Source organism: Saccostrea cucullata, unplaced genomic scaffold (genome assembly GCF_032062105.1).
Source record: "Saccostrea cucullata isolate Sc308-1 unplaced genomic scaffold, CSIRO_AGI_Scuc_v1 ctg7106, whole genome shotgun sequence".
NCBI classification, from domain to species: Eukaryota; Metazoa; Mollusca; class Bivalvia; order Ostreida; family Ostreidae; genus Saccostrea; species Saccostrea cuccullata.
In genome coordinates this window covers 13,622-32,965 of record NW_026928143.1, presented here as the reverse complement: position 1 = coordinate 32,965, position 19,344 = coordinate 13,622, and the positions used below count along the sequence as shown (strand labels likewise).

The following is a 19,344-nucleotide window of genomic DNA, read 5'->3' as shown; positions in this document are numbered from 1 at the left end:
ATGCACATGCGCTTCTCTCTGATTGGTTGAAACTAAAGTCTTAACATCTTTCTAGTTTTTCGACAGAATCCTTTGAAATTTTCAACATGCTTATACATTATGAAGATCTACAGCATGATATATAAGAATTAGCATGAAAGCATGCGCATGCATGTGTGTTCCAATCTGATTGGCTGAAACTTTGAATGCCTATAGCTTTCTTAGTTTTCAACAAAACGGGATGAAATTTAGAGTATGATTAGGTATAATTGATTCCTACATTATGGTACTATTAAAATTGAATGCACGAACATGCATGCATGCACGTGCGCGCGCAAAATACGCAAAATGACCAATATACTTAAGAAACAGTAGCATGTATATCTTAAACATTTTTTTTATTGATTCTTACAAAATATAGATATGTTAATGGTTTAGACAACATGCCATGATCATCTTGCATGTGCATGCACGTGCTTGCGCGTACAATGCATTAAATGACATATAGTTGAGATCATTGTAGCTTTCATAATTCTTTGATGAAATACGTCGATACTGATCATATTTTAAAAATGTCTTACAGGAATTAGGCACAAAAGGGAGTTGGGGAGCGTTTGGGGAACATCTGTAACGGTCCCCGTTACAATTTGCACTAGTTAACTACATGTTGAAATATCACATTGTAATGACCAACACAGTGTGTCTGTCGTTATGAACTATGAGCACAATTCATAGTAAAAAAAAATGTTCACCACTAGCCGCCAATATCTGTCATCATTTTGAATATTTGTTCAAAGGTTTGCGTTATACAACAGAGAGAGTGTTTTTCGTAATATATATGTCATCATTTTAATCAAAACTATAAGGCTTTTCAATGTACACTGTTTTTTTTTACCCCATGATCCACACCCGGTCATGTGACAATACGTTAGCGCTTAAAATTTTTTCTGCACAAGCAGAGACTTATCAACGGCGCGGATTTTGCAGCAGAAGTGGGTTAGATGCATCACACTGATGATGATTAGGCCTATGTGTTTGATGATGATTATTGTTATTAACTTTGTGTTAAATGAAACGGGTGCCCTTCCTCTGAATTGTGGAATTTGCATTTCAAATGGAGACTGTGTAGCGGTCGAACATCCTTGACATGTATTCGCGTATTTAGTCCTGACAGTGAAACAAGGATTCGAGAAGTGTATGTATCGAGGTGTTCTCAGAAAATATTCCCCAGAAAGTGGCAGAAGTTTACAAAGAAACTTGGGCCTGGGAATGCAGTGCCATGCAATGGTAAATTTGTTTATTATTTATCTATTAATTGATACCCACGCGGCGCAAGTCATACATATAAACATATAGTATGCAGATAAAATTTCTTATATTAGGTACATTGATTGGGAATTAATTTGTTGCTCTAACACGGTTGGGGATCCTTACAGCGCTAAATAGCCATGACAGGGTTGAGTTTATTTTTAGCAGAGGAATCCCCAGATCTGTTTTTTCGGAACACCTCGGTAGTTCAGGTTTCGATCACGTGAACACTTCATTTTACGACTCGTGAAACTATAGGTGTGTGTGTAGTTGCAGGTGTAAGAGACACAACATATCTTTGTATTAGGTCTATTATTGGTAGAATTTGTACAGGCTAACTTCATCGCTTTTGCTCGGACATTGACATCATGCATCACAGTGTAGGGGGCGACACGATATGAACTTTTCATACCCAGAGTTATCGTTCGTACCTCACTTAGCTGTATAAATGTGGTACGAACGATAACTGTGTGTAGAGATTGATATTGTGTATCTTTTAGATTTACTTCCGTTTGCCAAGAAACCAGTGTTAGATATTGACAGAGGTACTTACTAGTATTGTATATTATGTTGAAAATAAAACACCAATGAATGAATGGTGTAAGAATGTCAAAGGACGTTACACTGTAACAAATCAAGTTCAAGATCAAGTTACATGGAAAGATTAAGTTTATTGGGGTGTTTTTTAAGCCGAGGAATCCCTAGACCTGGTTTCGGTACTTAATAGTCTCAGTCACCTAAACTTTTGGGGATGCTCAGAGGACAACTAAATAAACATGAGACATGCATTTCTGGATAACATTTGAGGATAACACGATAAGGATTTTCTTACCTGCAGATATAGACGCATAGTATGTACAGGCTTAAAAACATCATTTTCATAAATAATAATATTAATACCCCCGGTCAGAAGGAGAGGGGGTATACTATTTTACCCTTGTGTGTCTGTCTGTCCGTCTGTCTGTGTGTCCGTGTGTCCGTGTGTCTGTCCGAAACAAATTTTCGTCACAGTTTTCTCAGCAACTACTCAACGTAGATGCTTGAAATTTTAACACATTCTTCTCTGAGGCATGCCATATGGTGGGATGCATTTTTGCTAAAATCCAATGTCATCTTCCTGTTTGTCTGTGCGTCCGTCGTTTCTTATATAACAAATCTTCATCGCAGTTTTCTCAGCAACTACTAATTGTAGATGCATAAAATTTTAATAAAATCTTCTCTAAGGCATGCTATATGGTGGGATTCATTTTTGTTCAATTCTTATGTCAACTCTCTGTTCGTCCGTGCGTCTGTCCGTTTCATACATAACAAATTTTCGTCGCAGTTTTCTCAGCAACTACTCAGCGTAGATGCTTGAAACTTTAACACAATCTTCTCTGAGGCATGCCATATGATGGGATACATTTATGTTTAAATCTGTTATCAACTTCCTGTTTGCCTGTGCGTCTGTCCGTTTCATACATGACAAATCTTCGTAGCAGTTTTCTCATTAGCTATTCATAGATGCTTGAAATTTTATTACCGACTTTGTTCAGGCATGCCATATGGTGGGATTAATTTTGATATGAATCTGATGTCAACTTCGTTTGCCTGTAATTGAACTTGTGTAAACAGTATATTAACATGATAGTGCTTATTTACATCAGAGCGGGGGTATTACTAGTGAGCATTGGCTCACAGATTTTTTGTTACATCTCTAGAAGATAGATCCATTTTTAGCTCACCTGAGCCGAAGGCTCAAGTGAACTTTTCTGATAACATTTTGTCCGTCGTCCGTCTGTCTGACCGTCTGTAAACTTTTCACATTTTCGACACCTTCTCTAGAACCACCGGGCCAATTTTGACCAAACTTGGTACAAAGCATCCTTGGGTAAAGGGGAATTTAAATTGTTAAAATAAAGGGCCCCTAACAAGGGGAGATGATTAAGAAAAGACAAAAATAGGGTGGGGTCATGAAAAATCTTCATCTCAAGAACCACTGGACCATAAAAGCTGAAACTTATGTGGAAGCATCCTGGGGTAGTGTATAATCTAAATTGTTCAAATCATGACCCCCGGAGGAAGGGCGGGTCCACAATGGGGAATCAAAGTTTTACATAAAAATATATCGGAAAAATCTTTGAAAATCTTCTTCTCAAGAAGCACTGGGCCAGAAAAGCTGAAACTTATGTGGAAGCATCCTGGTATACAGTACCGACCGGACACAACCTAACAGAAAGCGAACCCGGAGCGGACCCCGGGTTCGCTATCTGGGTCCGCTCCGGGTTCGCTCGGGGTCCGCTAGGGCGAACCCGGAGCGGACCCAAAGCGAACCCGTAGCGGACCCCGAGCGAACCCGAAGCGAACTCAGAGAGCGAACCCCAAATTCAGTAGCGGTCCCAGAGAGCGAACGCGGGTTCGGTATTTCTTTACAGAGCTGTCAATCAGGATTAGCGATTAACCAATCAGCGAATCAACCAATCAAAATAGCATATTAATCCGACGATTGGGATGTTAGATCGAAAGTGTTGATTTAATTCGATATAAGTGCAAACCCTTTACATACAAGCAAAACGTGTGAATGTGCTGTGTAAATCTTTTATGATTATAAAAATAGTATTTAATATTTATTTATTTTAATCCTCCGGGTTGTATATTTATTTTCTTTTTTTCTTAAGGCAATTAATTATTTATATTATGTTTTAATTTTCCACGTAGAATTATACATAAATACATGAATATATATACATTATTAAAGAAAGAAATCCGGACCGCTATGAAATACGTCTGGTTTATCGGGGTAAACTCAGGTGAAGTACGATTTCTATAATTGAACGAATTAATTATGCTAATTAATCTCGACATTTAGTAAATCGTACATTGTTTCATTCTCTCAAAATGGCGTAACTATACTTGACAAAGAATAATCAGACAAATATAATATAGAAGGGATATTTTAACATATGAATTATGATCTATTATAAATATTGAAATGTTTTTGGACTAATTATAGGGAAAAAATAATTGATAAAGGCGTAAGCAATACATAGTTATGTGGGTTGTTCGAGGGTTGGTAACGCAAATTAACTGTAGAGTTACACTAAATTGAAGGAATAATCTTTTTATGTATCATCAGGAATTGCGTTAAATTCACGTTCATTCTGGTGAAGTCATTCAGTTTGTTAATACCATTAGGGCGGAATGACTTCAATCTGTGCATCCAGAAGGAAGATTTCCATATACACGCATTTTTTTCATGCCCAAGAAGATCAAGAAGATTAACATGATTACGAAGAATAATAATTTTGATGTAAATTTTGAGTAATTTAATGTAACACGTAAATTGAGAAATCATAAATAAAATAATTAGAATTTTATAAAGACAATGTGTGTGGGAAATAGGGGGCCCATATTGATATATTCTTATCGGATCGGGAGAACAATTATTATCTGCCTTTTTCTTTATTCTGATAAAAATCATACTCGCTCCAAAATTCTGACCGTGAAAATAATCTTATATCCAGTGTACTTTTTTTTTAGAAAATGTCCGGTAATTATTTATTACGAACTTTTAATGTGTAACTACTATGAATGAAATCTAAATATATCAGACGTACAAAAGGTTACATGTAATTTATAGATGCGAACAAATGTATTTTTGAACTATATAAAGCATGCATTTTAAAGGTATTTAGTTTAGATTTCTTTCGTCAGTGTCAATTGTACACCATTCCATACACTGAAAATCAATTGAACACTCTTTCCTTCCTCTTCTTTTTTGTTTTCTCGTTATAACTTAAGAGTAATAAATGCCTTATAACCCGCGGTTAAATTAATTTCTCGGGATCGAAAAATCAATGAAATCAATTATTCATGTACATATAAATCTTCGTAGAATGTACAGTTGAATTTTAGAAAATTTATCAATGTTCTCCATTATATCACTGTTTACATGTACAGTGTACATGTCAGCATCGTCGCAAAAACAACAATGATCGATCCACAATACCATTACTGTATTGGAATAAACAAGGGGCGGGGCTAACTGGTGGTGAGATTAAAGCGGGGTCCGCTTCCCGCATCAGTGCGTAAAGCGGTCCCAGGAAGGGAACGCCGGGTTCGCTCTAGCGGACCCAGAGCTGACCCCGAGCGAACACGGAGCGCACCCAAAGCGCACCCGGAGCGGTCCCAAAATTTCTGAAAGCGAACCCGAAGCGGACCCCAAGCGAACCCGGGGTCCGCTCCGGGTTCGCTCTGGTGTTAGGTTGTGTCCGGTCGGTACTGTATTGTAGATTCTAAATTGTTCAAATCATGACCCCGGGGGAAGGGCGGGGCCACAATGGGGAATCAAAGTCTTACATAGAAATATATAGGAAAAATCTTTCAAAATCTTCTTCTCAAGAAGCACTGGGCCAGAAAAGCTGAAACTTATGTGGAAGCATCCTGGTATAGTGTAGATTCTAAATTGTTCAAATCATGACCCCCGGGGGAAGGGCGGGGCTACAATGGGGAATCAAAAGTTTAAGAAGGAATATATAAGAATAATTTTCAAGTGTCTAAATTATGATCAGTGGGGTAGGGTGGGGATGCATTATGAATCCACAGTATTGCTGAGATGGGAAAGCAGTTCTAATTTTTGTTACTACACATGATGGCAATATCTTCCTGTTGTTTTTCCCCAAACGTTGCCATATCCACCTCACAAATCGTCGATATGCAAGATGCCTGTAAACACTAGAAAAAGACAAACTAATCAGAACTTACGACATGTGCACAGTTAAATTCAGCGATTTTTTTGGTGGTTTTTGTTTTTTGTTTTATTTGAAATGTATGCCTTAAGCCCTTTACAATTACAGTACACTCCCTACTCACACAAACATTCATGCAAAACCAGCTCAATTTTTTTTTTCAAAATTCTTTGACATAAGATTATGATAATTAAGAAACTGGCCATTCAAATAACCTTTAGAATTATAAAGTATACACCTTTTTTTAGTGCTGATTATTAGTTTAGACAGTATTTAAATTCTGAATGTAACACGCTTTTTGATTGGCTAGAAAATTACATTGTAGTTCAAACTGTATACCCTGGGTTGCATACGTCACAATGACTTTCATCAAAAACATATCAATTTGCTTGACTTTACACTTAAATTTTGTAAAATTTAATGTCATATTTGAGGTGGAATTGTCTATTTTCCTAGTAATTAATTAATTATAAGGAATGAGCTTATTAGCTACTCAAGTTATACTGAATAACCATGGTTGGAACGCTAAACATTTTTACACAAAAAAAATATAGCGTAAACTGTCTCAATCCAGGTTATACTGTATAACTTGGGTAAATATTAAACTTGTTACGTACTCGTACTTAAATTAATACCAGGTATTTCTTTCAATCAGAATTATCGGTATGGATAGAATAAAATACAGGATTACCTTAAAATTTTACAAAAAAAAACTTACTTGTGTACTAATTCATTTTCTTCCAGTTGTCCATTTTCTTCTAGATATTCATAGAAGGATGTCTCTAAAACCCATCTGTTGAGACAATTGGCAGCAAAACCCTCATGTTCGGTAGGGCTGGGACGATACAACTTTTTCTATATCGATACATATCACGATATTTGAGCCACGATACGATATGTATCACGATATGTTTGATTGCTGATAAATTCTTTTTTTGCATTGAAATAAACAAATTATTTCTTTGCAAATAAGAATAATTTATTCAAAATAATTGTTTATATATTGTAAAACAAAAATATTTTGCTCAAGTGGTGTTAATTATTATTTATTTCATATCTATATTTATATTTAGCTTATTTATTTTATATAATAAACCCCAAATGTTAAATAAACAAAGAAAAATAGAAGTAAGATTTTTTGGGGCGATATTCCGATATTTCTTCATATGTATCGATATGCGTATCGTCCTAACACGTATCACGATATATCGATATCTCGATATATCGTCCCAGCCCTAGTAACTATAACCAATATATATAGGCTAGGCCTAATTCATACAGGAGTTGTGTATAAAGATAACCTTGTAATTTAAAGTATGATGGACAAACCTAATCTTTATTAAAACTAATGTAAACAATTATGGACGCATTAAAATGTTTGTATATCCATTTTTAAACTTTAAAAAACTTAACTGCAATTGCACGCCTTTTCTCCAGAGCATTCGATTTCCGACCTTGTTTTGGTACATATGAAACATCTACATCTGCTGTTTTCCTTTTATGGCCTTTAGTATTTAATGGTCTGTAGTCGAAGATGCTAGGTATGGCATCGTTTTTTAACTGCAGTCGACTGTACCCCATGCATCGCGCTTTTGAAGGCTCAGTAACAAAACAGTCGGGGGCAAAATGTCGCTCGCAAAGCTTTGAGTGTTTGGATGGCCAGTAATTAACAGTTTTGAGCTTTCTTACCCAAATATGGCATAATTTGGGATCGTCGGGGAAAGAAAACATAGATACACCCTGTCCATATCGGATATCACAGTTTGGCGCAGCACACAAGACCATATTTTTTGTTTCAATCTCCCATCGTCTGTATCGTGACGTTTCAGCGTCGATAGTTTCAATATGGCGGGTTCGTGTCAAGGGGCATAACTCGCATGCAATTTTAGGTCAGATTTCAGGTGTGACAACTTTTACCGTAAATATTTCGGAAATACATTCAGATATAACCAAATAAGTAAAGTAGTCTGAATTCTATTATTTATTTGAAGATAATAAGGGGTAGATTAATTGAAAGTGAAGGATCTTTTCAGTTGACCTTTAAATAGATATTTAGCTGTTAGAGCACTGCTTATGTCTGTATGAGAACTTGAGTTTTATCTTTGAATTATTGTGGATTGAAATAATATGTTATTAAATGGAGAATTTGTATATTCCCTATATTTAAGGTCACATGAGTCACTCTGTTTTCGTCCTCGTCGTCCGTCGTTCGTCGTCAATCGGTCGTAAACTTATGAACATTTTCAGCTTCTTCTCTGCAACCACTGAACCAATTTCAACCAAATTTGGCACAAAGCATCTATGGGTAAAGGGGAACAAAAATTGTGAATTTCATGATCCCTGCCCCCCTGGGGCCTGAGGGGTGGGGCCAAAACCACTAAAATTAATGCAATCTTTAAAAATTTTCTTTACCCCCAGACATTAAATATTGTGTTTTTTTGACACAAAGTGGGGGGGGACACCTGTCCCTCCTCTATATCCGCCAATGATTTTTTTTAGGTTTAATAGTGAAGTGATTAGAAACTACCCAAGTGGACGGCAAAGAAACGATAAAGTTAAAGCTTAAATCATTATATTAACAGTTATGTAAACACTGTTCACTCCTTTAAAAACAATGCAATGGGTAAAGGATTGAACATGGTTATTAATATTTTCTAAAAAATAATTATCTTAACTTAAAAAAAATGAAAATTTCAAAGTGAAATGCATTTAAGCATAATTTTCGAATTATTTATATTTTAAGAGTTCTATTACGAAAGGTTTTCTTAAAACTAGACATATAACATGAAGCAATGTCCATTAAACGCCAATGTTGGGGGAGATACTGTATGAAAGACTTTATGCATCAAAAAATTTTAATGTCCTAATTTTTTTTGTAAAAAACAAACATTTTGTTGTTTGTTATTATGATGCACAAGCTTTACCAAGTAAACAACATCCATATCAAATAGCCCTCTTTACTTAAATACAATAAAAATTAATTTTCGAAATATCATTGCAGAAATATTTTTAAATTATCATAAAAAGTAGAAAAATAAATTAATAGATGTACATCAGGCAAAAAAGTATGGTGACTGTAACCTAGGTAATGAGCCTTCGCTTTATTTTATTTCGTATGTTTTAGAGACAATTCTACAATTATATCATTGTCTGATAATATTTGAATAGTGTATTTTACTTAGGCGACAGCTGAAACATTAATTCACATATAAACGAAAATATTTATATTTGCAAATATCTTTCTTAGATGAAACTACTGAAGAGAAAATATGTTCAATTCTGTGTGAATGTTATTTGAGGGTAAGAGGTCATAGCGCGACCGAATCACAGAGCGAGGTGATATAGTCTACATATTTCTGTCACGATGCAACTTGTTTTGATATGTTTCTAAGTCAATTATGATGAAAAAAAATAAAATGATAAAAATATGGATATTGTTCAAACACAAGAATTACAATAAATCTTCTTAGGATGTGGATTATCTCTTTAACCCGAAATTCCTTTGGATTTAGGTAAACTAAAACAGACGATACCGCCGCTTTTGACGTTAAATATTCTATGAACTTATTAAATTATTAAATTATTCGCAGTAGCGATCATTGTTTGTCCATTAAATCATTATACATGTATACAGATACTTCCTGAACTGGAAGTTTAACATGAATGTAAACATTCAAATGTTGGAGCGAGGTACATGTAAACTGACTTTGACCAAACAACTTTGGATAATTGCGCGTCACAACATAACCATCCAGCGTTCTGTTCGTGTATAAATGCAATTTTACTCGAAATTTATTCGTCTCAAATGTACATAGAAGTAATAAACAACAATATTAAAACGTTCACTGGAAAATGAACTTTTAGATGGTACGTGATCGAATCTACTGAGAAGCTCTTCCCAGTGAACTTTTTAAAATTGTTGTTTATTTCTTAAAAGAAAGTACTTTATTATCAAGGTAAACACATGTAAATGTCATAACAAATTTATTTTGTGGTTTTCTTAAGTCTAAAAAAATAAAAATGCTTAAATTACAGATAATTTATGGGATCTTTTAAATGAAGATGCTTGAGATTAACTTGCACGTTTAAGCGTTCATAAACATAGAGCAATATTAAATATCAGTGTAATTGCCCAGACAAAATTCTCTTCACAATTGAAGTATATTTTGAAAAAAAAATGAAATTGTAATTTATTCTGTGCAGTGCATGTATGTTTTTCAAAACAACAAATTATAGTTTCCGAAGAAAAACAAATCTGACGAAGGCAGTAATACAGGAGAATATTTCATAACACATGCAATGTATAAATACGGAGCAGAAGATCAGACTATTTACTTTGATTGTTCACATTGGGATTTCCTGGTGAATTTATACAGGTATGATGCTTTAATGCAGAGAAATTATATTTTCAGCAAAACATTTACTTCACAAAAAGTAGAATTTTATACATGTTACAATTAATGTCAACTGGTTTGACTCAGTTGTACATGATAACAATAATTAATATCAACTCAGTTTTAATTCGACCTAACTGTACCGTGTTTTTTTTTTTTTTTTTTTTTTTTTTTTGCTGAAAATATAAAATTCGTTTTCCGCGACAATTATTTCTTTTTTCCGCGATTACATAGATCTTTTTTGATATTCTGCGATTTTTTTTGAACATGAACAATGATTTAAAGCTTTAAACACTAGATAAGACAAAGATTTAAAACTAACTGTTGATTTTAAAAGCGTTGTTTTTTCTACTGTATTGTGACACCCTTTCACTGCTATTATTTTGGCAAAGAAGGCGAAAATGTGGAAACCATCAACTTTCATATTTTTGACATGTATAGCATCTATTTTCTTTGGGGGTAAGTGAATTTTTTTTTTCAAAAGGCGTTTTTTAAACTGGAAGAAAAAAAACCCAATTCTTTTCTCTTATGTGTTATATGCATGTAATAATATTCAAAAAAAAAATACTGCATTTTACAGGATGTGAGGCTCGGACTTGTACATATGAAGAGTATAACAAATGTGGCTGGCTCTATCCATTTCCTGTATGGGATGCAGATCCAGAAGTATGCAAGTATGTCATCTTAAATGGGAGTGGTTAGCCTATTTCCAAATAATACTGTTTCCATATGTTTGTTTGTTGTTTAACTTCCCTTTCGAAAATTTCTTACTCATATGGAGACGCTACCACTTACCGGTTGAAAGCTACAAATTTTGACCTTTACTCGGCACTCAGGGCCATTGAGCAGTGAGGGATTTTATTCGTACCAGCACCTACTGCGACACGGAACCTCGGTTAATACGGTCTCATCCGCATGACCGGACTCTACGTCCCACTGTGGGATTCGAATCCGCGAAGTAAGGGTCAACTCCTTACTTCGCTACTCTAGAGCAGATGTTCTTTCCACTGCTCCACGCAGGCGATACGGATGCTTGCAAAAATATTCATCAAGTCACTTGTAGGAATAAGGTCAATTATCTGAGCTAGATACATGTAAGGCATAAAACCCCTAATGAATATATACACATGTGAAAAATAACTTTCAAATTAAAGTTACTTTATTTTGAACAAGATCAATCTAGTTCGTTACAGTTATTTTTTAGAGTAATGATCGATAGCATGCGATCTTTTACCCTACTTTTTGTTGAAATTTATCTTCTTTTATATTATGAAGAGCAAGAAGATGTTGCGTTTCATACACGTTAGCAAAAGATTGAAATGACTAGCCACAAACTTACGTTTCTTTTCAGTTATACATTATCTCAAATCAACTGTGTAGAGAAAGTGAATTATGCCTGCAAATCCAATCCCTATGGATATTCATATTCATCGTTCTGGGGAACAAAGAAGTATGGAAGTAAGGTTGTTCTTGCAAGAGGAATTGAAACGTCCATCACATATCAAGAACAATTCAAAATGTGGGGTAAGTGAACGGAGAAAATTAAATTCCTTTTCTCTTTTTTTCGATTTAAAATTTTTTGCCATCATTACGTTTAGAAAAAATTGACAATTTTTTTCTTAAATAATTATAACACAATTAAATCTCAACTACCGAATGATGGACAAAGATTTTACATTTAAAAATTAATTTTGAGATGTTTTGCATTTATCTAATACAATTATTCCAAGCTAATAAATTTCATCAATGAAACAGGTTTATAATAATGGGTAATAATAATCAGTTTCATTCATTTTCCATAATTTAGGATGTGTTGCACCGACATGTTCATATTCAGAGATAGACAAATGTACCCAACTTGAGCGTGACTTACCAGTTCGAACATCAAGTGAAAAAAGATGCAAGTATGTACTCCCTTGAGAAAAGCATTTGATTGATTGATTAGTGTTAAAGCAAAGTTGTCAATCTTTCAGCCACATTAGATAAGTTGACACGTTTCCTAAATTTATGTTTTATATATTGGTATTGTGACATGACTCGGCGGGTTTTCCTTTGAAGTCAAGCATACTGTAACTGCAATACAGAACACTTTTTGTGGGCGTTTCTTATGCAAATGAGCAGAAAGTTTACTGTATCTGCAAAATATCAACGATACAGAACGGTTTATTTTTAGCGATGACGAAAAGCTGTATCCATAGTCAGACACAACAATCGTTCAATTCTTATGCATATGATACTACTGCTAGTAATTGGAGGTGATTTAATTAAGAATAAAATTTTACAACGTAAAGTTATGAGTGTCGGATTCCAAAAAATTAGAAAGGAGGGAGTGGGGCAATTAAAAAACGATTACTTTGAAACACCCCCCCCCCCCGAAAAAAAAAATGGAAAATCGCATTTTGTGGGAGAGGTTTATAATTTAACAAGACACTATGTGCGTGGATTCGTTACTTGTTGATAAAAAGCGTATGTACATGTATATAAGTTTGGCAAAAACGAAGAAAAAAAAAAGTTGGGTGGGATGGTGGGCACCTGTGAGTACTGGACCCTCCTTTGGTTTCTCTACATTTTATTAAAAACATAAAAAAGTAAAATACCCCCCTTCCTTTCATCTGTTTATTTCAATTTTGTATATGACGACAGGTGGAGGACATTGTCGGACATTTTCTCTCAGAATACGATATCCCCGAAGCATTTTTGTTTCAGAAATATGATTCTTATATATAAACATGTTTTGCTTTAATTCGTAGCTTAAATTAAAAAAAAGATATCAGCAAGAGTTGAATAGAGAAAAAAAACCTACCCGATCAAATCAAAATTATTTTTTGGAAAACAAATTATATTATCCAACCCCCAAATAATTATTTTTAAAATAATAGTAAATCATTACCTGCACGTCCACCTAACTCGGATTTTCAGTTGCGAATGCTTAAAATGGGATACTAAATCAACTTTCTGCAAAATCATCTGATTGTTTGAGAGATTTGTACCCAAATACGCATGTAAATTAGTCAGGTCATTAGAAAGGTCATGCCACAAGTCATTTAGAATACTCGTTTCCAACTGTATCGGAGATACAGTGCGGGGCCCGGCTCGAGCTGTCGCCTCAAGCCCCGCCCTGTATCTCCGATACAGTAGGAAACTCGTACTCTAAATATAACTTATATTAAAAAAAATATTCATGATTGCCATTATCTTAAGATATTGAAATTGGTTTTAAAAAATACTGAAGCCAACAATTGTAATTGTAAGCAATTTAAAAGGCTTTTCATATGTGTTATAATCCATATGTATTATATTACAAATTACACACTCTAGTGTCTTGAAAAATACTTGATAATGTGAGGAAATTTGTTCAGGTCGCAATACTTCCAGAACCAATTACTTTGGAAAAGTTATATATTTTTCATGAACATGTCTGACATTAACATTGGATATGGTTTGACAGAAATTATAAACGAATATTTTGTTTTACAAACATTATGTCCAATGACTGAAAAAGAAGGAAACAGACTTTACCTAATGCGTAACCTTCTTCCAAAATAAAAAAGAATTATTTTATTTAGAATCCAGACATTTAACCTTTACCTTTGCCACACTCCAGTCGAAAATATAAGTTTATTGGTCCGATCTGTAATTTTATAATTGCCATTTAAAAATGTTCCGCAAAGAAAGAAAAATTCTTACTCTATCATTTTACCAAAAAAAAAAAAATCCGATGTAGATATAAAGTGCTCATCTGGGCTTAATGGCCATTGGTGCTGAGCATAAGTACAAATTTGCAGCCTTTAATTCAAGAGTTTGCTTTTGAATTTTCTTTCATGGTTATATATATCTACATTTTTATTTTTTACAGACAACTCTTATCAGGCCAAAGCTGTCTACATAAAATAAATGAGGACTGCAAATCAAGTCCATATGCAACAAGTACCCTTCGTACAAAAGGAAACGAAACCTTGGAACTAATTCGGCAGAAAATCCACAACTGGGGATGTTTAAACGGTCATTATTTTGCAAGATTTTTTTAAAAACTTAGCTTTCTTTTTTAAAATCTGGATTTTTATGTTATCAAAACTTTATAAAAGAAAAAATATATATTCTATTAATAAATACATACCTTTGTGGTATCTCTCCAGTATATAAAGATACAGAGAGAAATATCTTCAACTCTGTAAGAAGTTTGTCAGAGGTCAATACGTGACCTAATCACACGGCGCAATAATATCTACCGGTACATAAATTATAAAATGACCTGCTCTACTTGCTTTTCACGACATACATTGTATATAAAATGAACAAAATAGGCAAGTAAAATAAGATAATTATTTTATTTGAAATATAAACAAATATTTCATAAATATGTGTAAATATGTTGAAAAATATCATTGCAATCATGCCATGAACAGCTACCAAACACCTCGGCGTTTTCGTAGTTAAGTGTAAAGCTGTGGCCAGTGTCTCCGTGTTTATCAGTGTTTTACGATAAGTACGCCTTTAGTTACTGAAACCGTAGAATGCTTTAGATCAAATTGCAAATTGAATGGCTCGGACAAGTGTCTCAATACTTCAGATCCATCCATCCCTTTCCGGCGACCGAAAATCCTCGAACTGTTTATCATCAGACTTCGGACGTGTTTCTTGTGTCTTTTCAGCATCGATTATCATTTTTCACAAATAAAATATTCCCAGACAACAATCTGTTCACTATTACTGATCACAAGTAGCCTTTCACAAAATATTCCCTTCGAAATAGATTCCTTAGCCTAATGAATTCGAAGCGAAACCGCCATGCAAGCCGATTTACACTTTGCGTCATTTTTCAAAATCTTTGACGGACGGTTAGTGCAATAATTTAATTCGAAAATATCAATTGTCTATCTCAAATTTATATATAAGTAATAAATAACAAGTTTATAAACTTCAATGGGAATTGAAGTGGGTCGGTATGTGATCAAATCTTCTGAGAAGGCCTGCCTTCACAGGATTTGATCACGTGACCGACCCACTTAAATTCCTATTGAAGTTTATAAACTTGTTATTTATTTCTTAAATGGTTAATAATAAAATTATCAATTTTTGCTTTGTTTTCATATGGTTATCGAGATATCTGTAAGTGACTGATTTGTTGTTTTGATTTATGTTGTCCAGATTACTTTTTTCATAATTTTTTTTTATTATTTACAGTGATCAATGGTGGAATTGGCCAGGAATGTAAATACAGGGTGATCCAAAATAACTGATACCATTTCAAACGATAATAATTTTGTCAAATACTGTAATACTCTTTATCTCATTATTTCAAATTTTAACATATTATGAAATATTTTATACAATACATGCCTGTACGTTTTTCTGCATTCTTTGAAATAATAATTCAGTCTCAAAACAATGCTGTAAGTTATTTTCTGCACATGCTCTTTGTGACGTCCATTTTTTGCCTAAAAGTGCTGCTAGAATCCAACTGTCCCGGCAGTAAAATTATTATTCAACACATTCGCACGAACCTTGCACTATGTTTTGAATTTTTTACATATGAACCGAGATTTTTCGTAAAATCATGCTTAACTCGGAATTCTAGCAGCACTTTCCAAGTATTTTAGGAGGCAAACTTTCCATCTGTACAAATCTTATGTTTTGAAATATACAGCTTATTGTTGCTCTGTTGCATTATTTTTGTCACAAATGTGAGAGGAAAGACCAACCGGGATACGTATACATTTTGGCTCCAAAAAAGCGTGGTTTGATAGTTTCAGAAGTTTTTCTTGTGTTGTGAATACAGGGTGTTTCAGAAAACATGCTACCATTTTGATGGATTAGATATTACTGGTGTTTTAACCAATACCACGTACCAGCATATCTAATGATTGATTGATTATATACTGTTTAACGTCCCTCTCCGAATATTTCACTGATATGGAGACGTCACCATTGCCGGGGAAGGGCTGCAAATTTAGGCCTATGCTCGGCACTTAAGGCCTTTCAGCACGGAGGGATCTTTATCGTGCCACACCTGCTGTGACACGGGGCCTCGGTTTATACGGTCTCATCAAAAGGACCGCCCCATTTAGTCGCCTTTTACGACAAGCAAGGAGGTACTGAGGACCTATTCTAACCCTGATCCCCAACGGGCGCATATCTAATGAAAAGTCACAACTTCCAGATTTATTCTTGTGCAAAAAAGTTAATACGGCATATAGATATTGAATTACAAAAGAAAACAGAAACTTTAAAAAAAATTCCCTTATTTAAGAAAATGCTGTTTATGGCGTCATTTTTACTGCAAGAATAAGTCTTTCCGATGTAAGAAAGTTCTCTTTACTATTGCAAAGAGTCTCATGGGAATGAATCAGGTCTCATTTTGCAAAGATTTTAAGTTCTCTCTCTCTCTCTTTATTTTGGGGTGGGTGGGTTAAACAAATTTACCATTAAATATCCCCACCGATAAAGTCAACTTACAAAAAGTGGTATAAAACTTGAATTCAAATACATTGTTGTGGTCAAATGGGGTAGCTTGTGAATTGTTTTATCATAGAACTTATGTTGTTGGTATATCAGACAATGCAACTGAATGACCGATGTGTATCTACAACTATTAGGGTTTATTGTCGTTGTTGTTCACCTTGTAAATGTTACGTTCAGTCGATTTCCTTGTTCTTCATTATTTGCCATAGGAGTTGATGCATGAAAGTTTCATGGGTTATTTTAAACAGGTTTTCCCCAATGTATATAACATGGATTTATGCCCTATATGGTTTGGCTATAAATACTATAACTCTACATGGTTGATCTATATGAATCCATGCATAGCTGGGCGCCATGGTGCTATGCTCTATATGGATGGGCAATACTTACATACTATAGCCCAATTTGGTTTGGCTATATGTATCCAAGTATGGTTGGACGGCATGGTGTTATGCCCCATACTAAATGTCAACTTTGATCCAAGGACAAGAGAATTCGGTAGTACAGCTGGTTATCAAAATGCTTTTCGAAACGTGTGGCTCAATCATTCAAACATCAGTTCTCTCCCCGTCTCTCAGCTCTTTCCATTTGCTAACACAATTTTCTCTTTCTCACAACTGGTTAAGGGATATGAGCATTACAAATATATCTGAAAAAAAAGACATTGTGAGGCTTTGTACTGCGCTACGAACCAGTGGAACATTTGGAATACTGGCGGCTTTATGTATGATTTACTTTTACAACAATTTCCAGTTTATCTACAAGACCATCCGTAGTGGAACCACCACAACAAAATGACACACTCTGTTAATTTCTACAACTTTTTTTCATCTCTGCTAATGTATTTGTGACCGTAAGTAGTATAAGGAGCCTGGTTGGCTGGGTCAACTGAGTGCACTTTGGGGGCTGGGGGGATAGCTGGGTCAACTGAGTGCACTTTTGGGGCTGGGGGGATAGCCGGGTCAACTGAGTGCAGCCCTTGAGGGGGATAGCCGGGCCAAGCGAGTGCAGCCCCTGGGGGGATAGCCGGTTCAACTGAGTGCAGCCCCTGGGGGATAGCCGGGTCAATTCATTACATATAATCCCCCTAAATACGGGGGTGTTTACACTGTGTTTACATTATACTATATACGCTGCTACTACGATTCACAACGCTGCTACTACGATTTTGGCAAATACTCAAGAATTTGATTATGACGTCACTCATTCACAGTGATTTTCCGAAAACTGAAAAAAAAACAATAACACACAATAGAAACAAGGACACAGATTTTATTCAAGTAAAAAAATACAACAATTTACTTTTTCTTCTTCTGGGCCTTATCGGTCATCAGGGATAGTTTCCTCTTGTGAGTAGTGCTGGGTCCTGGATTCTCTCTGTTGTGTTCCTTTTTCTCTTTTTTGTCTCCTTCTTTCACTAGAGGTTTGGTCTGGTGGGTCCCTGAGATCTTGGGTTCCTGAGGCTTTTTCTCCAGTTTTTGTACTTCTTTGACGAATTGTTGATCCTCCTCATCCTCTGTACACTTATTAGCCCAATGGCCAAATTTCCCGCACTTGTAGCACAAATCTTTCTTGGGGCAATCTGGGGCCCAATGCCCTAACTCTTTGCAGATGTAGCATGGATCCGTCTGTCTAGTTTTCTTTTTTTCTCCCGATTCCCCTTGTCCTTCTTTTTTCTGGTAAGTGCTTGCTCCTCCTCCTCTCATTTTGTCTTGCATGTTAGTAACTTTCACTTCTAATTTGGATAATTTGGCACGAATCAAACAAAATTCACTGGCGTTGTAAGTTTTCAGATCAGTCAGCTTGTTTTCATGATCACCCACCTTCTCAGCAATATATTTCAGCGTGTTGTCATGATGTCGCACTTTCTTACCAATATAATTCAGCTTGTTGTTAAGATCACTCACCTTGTTGTTCATATCATTCATCTTGTTGTCAAGAGCAGACAGCATGTTAACAATCCCATCCAGAGTTGTATTTAACAGGCCCATATCTTCTTTATTCGCATATTCTGGAAGATTATACATGCCCAAATCTAATCCCACTGCATCCTGTGACTCTGGCATAGGGGCTCCTACATAACCTTCAGGTGTCACATAGCTGGGGTTGTCTGGAGTATTCATCATTGCTTCTGCCATAATATTTTTTCACGTCTGTCAAGTTCGAAATGTCAAGCAAGACTGATCGTCAAATCCCAGCTCCGCTTTATATACCTGCTGTGAGCCGTGTGCATCAATACGTTTTACCTACGTTTTTTTATGCTGACTACACAGGTAAATACTTGGCAGCGATTCAAGTCAGGGGCCCCGTGTGCAAAAAAAATACGATAGACCTACGTTTTTTTTATGCTGACTACACAGGTAAATACTTGGCAGCGATTCAAGTCAGGGGGCCGTATGCACCTTTGACCTACCTTTTTATACCTGTTGCATCACCTGTGAGGGGGGCCGTGTGCAAAAAAAAAATTACGATAG

The 19,344-nt window shown here is 35.2% G+C and overlaps 1 protein-coding gene across 1 annotated transcript; it reads left to right on the top strand.

Annotated features, from left to right (window-relative positions):
* The first annotated feature begins 10,809 nt into the window (after window positions 1-10,809).
* LOC134276546 (uncharacterized) lies at window positions 10,810-16,101 on the top strand. Its single transcript, XM_062758789.1, has 6 exons — window positions 10,810-10,867; window positions 10,989-11,082; window positions 11,760-11,932; window positions 12,216-12,312; window positions 14,265-14,410; window positions 15,593-16,101. Exons 1-6 carry the CDS (start codon window positions 10,810-10,812, stop codon window positions 15,646-15,648), a joined length of 624 nt encoding a protein of 207 aa, XP_062614773.1. The 3' UTR covers window positions 15,649-16,101.
* Window positions 16,102-19,344: the final 3,243 nt, after the last annotated feature.